Source organism: Parasteatoda tepidariorum, chromosome 3 (genome assembly GCF_982258835.1).
Source record: "Parasteatoda tepidariorum strain Cologne lab strain chromosome 3, Ptep-v5.0, whole genome shotgun sequence".
Lineage (NCBI taxonomy): Eukaryota > Metazoa > Arthropoda > Arachnida > Araneae > Theridiidae > Parasteatoda > Parasteatoda tepidariorum.
This window is the reverse complement of record NC_141757.1, coordinates 112,225,790-112,234,988: the sequence shown is the minus strand read 5'-3', so window position 1 is coordinate 112,234,988 and position 9,199 is coordinate 112,225,790. Positions and strand designations below refer to the sequence as shown.

Here is a 9,199-nt window from a genome sequence, read left to right as displayed (position 1 = left end):
TTTTGCACTTCATAATATAAATGGATTTTATAAGAAAAGTTTTTTTTTTCACCTTTAAAGCAACGACGCATATAATATAAAAATAAGGCAAAATGATTTAGCAAAGTATTTTGACATTAAGATTTTAAAATACTATTTAATATTTTTAAAACTAAATTTTTCTTTATTTCTCTGTCCTCAACTTATATAAAATGTTAATTCGCAGAAAAATATATAATTTTATTTTAAAAATTCTTATTAAAAATGGATACAAAAAAGTATACTCATTTGAACAAATTTTTAAGTTAGGAAAAAGCAAAAAAGTTATTGAAATCTGCCACTCTTTATTTAGGTAAATGAGTTAACGTTCATAAACATCAAAATCTGATTGATTTAGGTTAAAATATGAATGTGTCTTTCATCTTTTCTGTTTCCTCCCTTAAAGTTTCTATATAACTAAAACAATATTAAAATCAATGCTTATTAAAATGAGGGAAAAATTATTTAAATAAATTTTTATATCATGAGTTGATTGCGAAAATTAACCTTATGCAGAATGATACTAAATACATTCAGTCTTGCTTAGATGAGACTTCTAAAAGCATGTTTTTCTTAATGTAATAAAGTTGTCAAGAAGGGCAATGATTTTCGATTTCTTAATTATGTCTCTGTATGACTTTCAGGTTTGAGAACAATTTTTTAGCATAAATTTGTATCTATTCATTTATTAGTAACTTTCTTTTAATTTTTTAAGCTGGATGAAGAACAAGTATTCAGCTAGAAAAAAACGAATTTAAATTCAAACGAAACCCGCATTAAGATGCATAAGAGAGAGTTACAAAGTACGTAATTACAGAAAATATAAAAAATACTTTCTTTTTATTAAGCAAAAAATAATAAATTAACAGCGGTCAGAAATCAATGACATAAAGAAACGAAAATCCCGAGGTGCAAAAAGCTATCTATGGTAATAAATTAATTTATGTCAGTACAATTAAGTACAGTGCCCAAAACATAAATGGACCACCCTGAATATCTTTTAATCTAGTGATATGATCACTTGAGGGGGTGATCTCAAATATGTTATTATTGGGTGCAGACGATATTTTAAATTACAAAATCAGACACAAAAACGCACTTTATCTGAATAAATGTACCTTTTTTTCGAATGATTCGGATTTCCAATCTCCAAAATTTAGGGGGTCAGAATACGTGTTTACATGAAATTTTGGCAAATAGCATAGCATAATTAATGAAAAAATTGATTTCTACAACTTTTATTATTAATGTTATTTTCACAATACATTTGTATTTATGTATACTTTTTCAATGCATATTTTGATGCCAAGGAAGCACTTTTTGATAATTCTCTCTTGAATAAATCGATTGGAAATGCTTATCACACATAATTTGTACTCAGGACAACGTAAATCAATGTTCGAAATATTGTTCGGAATTAAATGTTTGTCCCTTAAATAGTTTATGTTTAGCGACATTCCTCTTTGTTGATGAATTTTAGGAATCTTTCATTAACTTCATGAAAGATCTCATATTTAAGGAAGAGAAGGCTCCCGTGGATCTTGAAATCAAGAAATTAATCTCGTATTATTCAGAGAAGCTCTTTACCTCATCATTATATTGTGAATAACTTTCATTGTTGCCTAATTACATTGTTAATAACTTTCAATAAATATTAAAATAAATTTTAAAGATTCAAATATGTTTGAATATTTGGTAGGAATTTTTAAAGAAATAATTAGTAAAATATAGCAAAATTTTAATTTGTTAATTTCGTGCCAAATTTTTTGAAATTATACACATGATACAAAAACTATTTGAATGATTAAATGTACAAGAGTCGTGGTGTAGTGGTTAGAGCGTCCGCCTTACGGATACGAGGTCATAAGTTCAGTCCCATTTTGGGGAGGGAGATTGTTCACAGAGCTTATAATAGTTTTTATTCAAAGATCATAAATTAAGAAGAAAATTTTTTGTTAATTATGTAAAAATTGATTCATTATTATTTTATTTGGCAAGTATCGCTCATCATACGAGTTTTTAAAAACTAATTATAATATTATAATTTTTTTACTTCAATCAACATAAATTAGAAGCAATTTCTTTGTTTAATTTGTTAACATTAATTTATTAATTTTTTTTGCGACAAGCAATAGAAATTATTTTCTTAATCAATAAAAATATTTAATTTATTAACCGTATATAAGTTTTTTCAAAATAATTATTTAGACATTTGTCTACTTTTAAATTCCATGCAATGAAAGAAACATTTACTTTATATTAAAATACTGATTTAAATTTTTTTCTTTCCAAAAACTTCATGAATTTTAAAAATAAAATTAAAGTACTTTGAAAAATTTATCAATCTTTATTCTTTAATGTATATATATATTACTGAAAAAAAATCATACATATTAAAAGACAAGTAAAAAGAAAATTCTCATAATTAGTTTTCGTAATAAAATTTAGTGTGGAAAGATTTAAAATATTTGTTGTTATTAAAAGACGTTTTTACGCAAAAAAAAATTTATTCAATTTTGCTTTGAATCTTGAATTTTATATTCTAGAAATTGTTTAATTATAAAATCTGATATGCAATGTGTAAATTATTTATGAAAATCATATATAATAAAAAATAATATAAATATATAAAATATAAAAAATATTATAAATATATAAAATATAGAAAATATTATAAATATATAAAATTTAAAAAATGACATGAAATAGCTTAAAATATAAATAATAATTGTAAGTTTTGTTGTAATGTCAGAAAAATATTTTTTTTTATAAGAGTAAGTTATTAAAATGTTTTTTTTTTTAATTTAATGTTAAGAACTAATAAAGATTAGTCCTTATTTCTTCGCAAAATACTATTTATGACTGAGTTTTCGTATATGTTAAATTGAAGTGCTTTAAAAAATAGTGTGAGCATTAGTTCGTTTTTTTTTCTTCCGAACTGTCAGTTTTAGTCTTCCTTGCATTGAATAGCCTGTTTTTTTTCTTCGTTTTTTTCATATCGGGCAATAATGCTATATAACAGGGAATTTACCTAGGGACACAATGCTTGGATGGTTTTAAATAGTTAATGACGTTAAATAAATTGTTTTTAATTATTTAGATCATATAAATAAGGAAGAAAAAGATTTAAGTTAGGGAAAGAGAAAGTTCCTCAAAAATTGAAGTTAAGACCAAAATTTTGCAATGCTATTACATATACCCTAAAAAAACAAACCCACCTTTAAAAAAAAAAGAGGAATTAAATATCTGTCTTTTCATATTTTGACATTAGTGTGACTAATTTTTTCTATGTTTTTTGTCCAAGACTTCTTCATTTAAGCTTAGTTCCGGGTTGATAGGGTCTTAAAGAACCATTCTAGTCCTTGACGGGGCCGGTACTTGATCCTCGACACCACCGAGTACATGCAATATATGTATATATGCAATATATGACGAATATCTGTGGAATCGATGGGCCTGTGGTCGGTTGTATTGCTGTACCAAATGTACAGGGATCTGGAGAAAATTTCCTACCCCTTCAGATTCAGGTCTAAATGGATGATTAGCCTGATGTGCAGCTCTAGTGCGACGTAACTAAAACTCCTACCTTCATTAATTCGTGGACACGTCATCTGTTTACACTGTGTTATCTGGGAATACAATTTCAATAAAATCTTTTTAGTGTATACATACATTGCTTTTAAAATGTAGGCAAATATCAACAAGCGAAAACACCGACTCAAAAAAATTTACTTTATTTATCTGAAGCACTGAAGAGGGAAACGGAACGTTTAACGAAAATGGATTCTTCCAGCTAACGATAAATATGAAATTTTTAATATATTATCTGAAAATAACTAGATCCACGAGGAATGTTTACACTCGACTCCCTTTTTTGCCATTTTTGTTATAAAGTTTTCAAATCCAATATATTACATTTTTCTTTTTTTTTTTCTCAAATGAAATCATGATTTAAAATGTGCTTTTTATTTAAATGTGAATTTTTTTATGTAATAAATATTTTATGAATTTGTTCAAACTATTATTTTGAACACGGTCATCACTAGCAACTAAAAAATAAAAATAATACCTAAATCATGAGACCATGCCTTCATGCATGGCAATTAATGTATGAAAATCTTCACCCACGCAGACGAGAAAAACAAAAAATAAGCACGAAATTTTAGAAATAACCAGTAATCATGATATAATAATTAAAATTAAGCATAGATAAATAAATGTACATCTTGATACCATGTTGATACGTAGTTAGATTAAATCTTTTTGATTTGATCGAAGACCTAACGTAGAATGTATTCTACAATATCTTTCTTTTTCTCATTTCGGATTAAATGGAAATCTTACAATTTATGGTTCATTGATCAGCCTATATGACGCACAAAAAAATGAATTTATATTTTTAGTTTTACAACTTCAAAATACATCTCATTAATATCTCATTTAGTTAAATTACTATACTACAATCCCCCAAATGTTACAGATCAAGTCTTTGATTGCAAATGAAGATACTGGTGAGAAGAAGCAAAAAAGTGCAAAATTTTATGTTGTTAATATGCAAATAAAATCTCATTTTTCCTCTCCTTCTGAAATAAGTTGCGCGAGTTGCGTGATGTAATACAACGACTTCCCGATAGGGGAAATAGATATATATTTGTTGAAGAAGCTGGCTAGTTGTTGGTTGATTCAGATGTGTAGCACTGTGTGTGCGAACTATTGTTTCCTCATATTATGATTTAATAAATACTTTATTTGCCGGCATTAGCCTCTGTGTTATTCAACCAAACAACAGTGGTAGCAGAGCGTGGTTTACGATCATCATGGAGAAAGACTTAGCTTTTGGATTTCAGAAGTTGACTGGAACTAATTATCATCTTTGGGCCATGAAAATGGAAGCGGTTTTGAACCTCAAGAAACTAATGTCGGCAGTGACAGAGGAAGCTCCAACTGACCCTGGTAAATGGCAAGTTTGGGAAACTACTAACCAAGATGCCGTATCATACTTGAAATTGTCACTATCAGGCGAACAAGCTTTGCAATATGCAGAAGAAAAGAATGCAAAAGCTTTGTGGACAAGAATTAAAACTACCTACACTGGGCTTGAGGAAGATAGAAAGATTGATGCGGGTGCCGAACTTAAGAGCTTAGAAAAAGCTGGATTCAGAAGCCGTAAACGATTATATAGCTCGAGCTAAAGAATTTTCGACTAAGTGTGCTTCCTTGGGACTGAAAATATCTGACAGAGAATTAGTGTTCAACACGGTCAGAGGTCTAGCTGGAAAATATGAGCGCATAAAGCAAGTTTTAAAAACGCAACGAGAAAAATCGATAGAAGAAATACTTGAAGTCTTAAGGGAAGAAGAAAAGGATTTACTACAGAAATCCCGTGGACATAGAAATTTGGAATCCGCATATGCTACTCAGAAGAAGAGTTTACATAGGAAAATTTGCTACGCCTGTAGACGACCAGGACATATAGCAAGGGATTGTTATTCGAAACATCAAAGAGTGGGAACAGATAGAGGCTACAAACCATCGACACGCAGAGTAAAAGGTCGCCGAAAACTAAATTTTCAAGAGACATTGGTATCCGAAAGTGCTACTCCAGATGATTACGCCTTAGTTTCAGCTGAACAGAAAGGACAAGTGGACGAATGTTGGATCCTGGATAGCGGAGCCACGTCTCATATGTGCAAGGGTGAACGCTGGTTCGAATCTATAGAAGCTTGCGACAGTAAAATATACCAGGCAGGTAAGACTTTTACATTAGATACTAAAGGAACCGGAACTGTTAAAGCTATTTCACTAAGTAATAATGCAAGAATTATAATTAGTAATGTATTGTATGTACCAGAATTACGTCATAATTTACTGTCAGTTACATGTTTAATGGATTTGGGGTTTAATGTAAAATCACATTCAAACTCAGTATTAATTATTGCTCCTAATGGACGCGTAGTTCTGAAAGCTTTAAATGTGAATAAAAAATTGGAAGTTAAGCTAAAACCTAATGTTAATAACGAGGTATGTCTTTCTGAGTGTAACAAAGTTAAAAATAACGCTGAAATGAATGTAATTTGGCATAAAAGATTGTGTCATTTAAATGCTGATTATATGCGTAAAATGTGTAAAATGTTGAATTTAAAAATTGATAATGAATTGTCTTGTGAATCATGTGATATTTCTAAGATTACCAGAAAACCTCATTCTAGTATTTTAACTCCTCAAAGTTCAACAATTTTAGAATTAATACATGATGATTTGTGTGGGCCATTCCCAGTTAAGTCTTTAGGTAATTCGAGATATATTTTAATATTAGTAGATGATTTTTTTGCCATGTATTTTACTTATTTTCTTAAGAACAAAACCGAAGTATTTGATAAAATTGTAAGTTTTAAGTTGAAATTTGAAAACTTAATAAATAAGAAAATTAAGAAATTCCGTAGTGATAATGGTCTTGAGTTTGTAAACAAAGATCTTGAGCTTTATTTCACTGAATGCGGAATTACACATGAAAAATCTGTGCCGTACAACCCAGAAAGTTTGGGTAAAGCTGAACGAGCTAATAGAGTTTTGTTAGATAGAGCTAGAACATTAATCTATGATAGTAAACTTCCTTTACATTTTTGGGCTGAAGCAATAGCCTATGCAACGCATGTTACTAACCTAACTCCTCGTAAAGGTAAAACTGAAGTTCCAAAAGAATTATTTTTTAATAAGAAGCAGAACAATAAATATCTACGCGTTTTTGGATCTACAGTATACTATTACGTTCCTAAAGCTTTAAGACACAAACTTTCTATTCCAGGTAAAAAAAGGTATTATGTTGGGATATTCGAATGAAAGACGAGCTTATCGTATTTACGACCCTGAAAGAAATAAAGTAATCGAAGAGCGTTCAGTAAAATTTAATGAGAAATTATTAGGTAGTAGTAATTTGTTTAGTGAGGATAAATCTAATGACATAGATGAATTTTTTAATATCCAAACTAACGTAGAAGACCAAAATACAAGTTTTGAATTTCCACTGGATTTGAAAGATACCCGAGATTTAAGTGAAACTAAAACTCGCGGTCGTCCAGTAGGTGCAACAAAAGAAAAAATTAGGGAATTAAATGAACAACGAATAATTGAAGACGAAAACAGGTTACTAGAGCTAGGAGTACGTCGATCAGATAGAATAAAGGAAAAAGCAAGTTCAAACTTAGAAACTAATATTCCGGGTAATTTTGATGAAGCTAAACGTGATAAAAATTGGTTAAAATGGGAAAAAGCAATGAATGAAGAATTAAATTCCATTCACGAACACGATGTTTGGGATCTAGTTGATAAACCTGAAAATGTAAAATTAGTTAAGAGTAAATGGGTTTTTACTATGAAAGAAAATAAATACAAAGCTAGGTTAGTAGCAGCAGGTTTTAATCAAGTAAAAAAGCGTGATTATTTCGAGTCTTATTCACCCGTATTAAGTACCGAATCTTTGCGTTTGTTGTTAGCATTATCTGCCAAATTAAATTTAGAAGTAAAATTTTTAGATATCAAAACTGCATATCTTTATAGTAATTTAGAAGAAACTGTATATATGACTATTCCCCCTGGTTTTAAACATTTGTATGGGGAAAATAAAGTATGCAAGTTAAAACGTAGTCTTTACGGATTACCCCAATTAGATCGAAATTGGCATTTACATCTTAAACGGGAATTAGAAAAGCTTGGTTTAAAACAGCTAGCTTAGGATAATTGTATTTTCACTAGAATAGAGAATTCTAAGTATTTTTATATTGGAATATACGTCGATGACTTAATAGTTATTTATTCAGATCTACAAATGTATAATGATATAGTGGGAAAATTATCTCGGATATTTGAAGTGAAAGAAAGTAAAGAGAATAAATTTCTAGGTATAGAAATAAATAAAAGTGAGAAGGGCGTAACTTTGTCTCAAACTGAATATATAAACTATTTACTGTAGAAACATGGTATGTTTGATTCTAAATGTGCAAAAACACCAATCGTAAGAGGTGAGGATAGGAGTTTTAATTGTTCAAACGAAATGGTTAACCAAACACAATATCAAGAATTAATAGGGGAACTTTTATATCTCTCGAACAGAACACGACCTGACTTAGCATTTGTCATGAGCTACTTATCTCAATTTTATCATAAACCTGAGAAACGACATTTTAATTTAGCTAAAAGAGTGTTAAAATATCTCAATGGTACAAAGGATAAGAAATTATTTTTTAGTAACAAATCAGGACTTTTGAATGCTCATGCCGATTCAAGCTGGGGAAATGCTGAAAATGGGAAATCATTTTCAGGAGAAATTGTAATGTTAGGTGATTCTTTAATTTTATGGAAGAGCAATAAACAAAAAACAGTTGCTCTATCTACTTGTGAAACGGAACTTGTTTCTTTAGGTGGTGTCTGTAGAGAACTAATGTGGATATTAATTTTATTGAAAGAATTGTATTGTTCTATATTTGTAAAGAAACCTGTGACCATTTCGTCTGACAATCAATCTGCAATTGATTGGTTGAATAGTGCAAAATCATCTTCTAGAACGAGACATATAAATTTGAAGCTTCATTACGTAAAGGATATAATTGGCAAAATTATTAAAGTAGAGTATGTGCAAACGGACGAAATAATCGCAGATTTCCTAACTAAAGCTGTAACTTTTGACAAGCTCACTTGGACTGTGTCGTAAATAAATTTAATTGATTAATTGTTAATAAGTTTAAGTTGTATGAGAAATTTAGTATATTTATGTTTTATATTTTGTGGAAAAATGTGTATTTATTCGCTGGGGGAGTGTTGTTAATATGTAAATAAAATCTCATTTTTCCTCTCCTTCTCAAATAAGTTGCGTGATGTAATACAACGACTTCCCGATAGGGGAAATAGATATATATTTGTTGAAGAAGCTGGCTAGTTGTTGGTTGATTCAGATGTGTAGCACTGTGTGTGCGAACTATTGTTTCCTCATATTATGTTTTAATAAATACTTTATTTGCCGGCATTAGCCTCTGTGTTATTCAACCAAACAACATTTTAAAATAAATAATCACGTATTTTAAATAATCTTGTATGTCTTCCGAAGCAGTGATCTTAATTTATAATATTTATTCATGTTTTTCTTTTAATAATAAATTATTGTTGTAATAATTTTACATTCCCCGAA

At 29.3% G+C, this 9,199-nt stretch overlaps 1 protein-coding gene across 1 annotated transcript; it reads left to right on the top strand.

Moving 5' to 3' along the window:
• Positions 1-8,068: 8,068 nt before the first annotated feature.
• LOC122271518 (uncharacterized) lies at positions 8,069-8,725 on the top strand. The gene has a single exon (XM_043053094.1). The coding sequence runs from the start codon at positions 8,069-8,071 to the stop codon at positions 8,723-8,725; it is 657 nt and encodes a 218-aa protein (XP_042909028.1).
• Positions 8,726-9,199: the final 474 nt, after the last annotated feature.

Excerpts from the sequence above, each read along its gene's own strand:
- LOC122271518 (XM_043053094.1), top strand. The coding sequence starts at position 8,069 with ATGGTTAACCAAACACAATATCAAGAATTAATAGGGGAACTTTTATAT.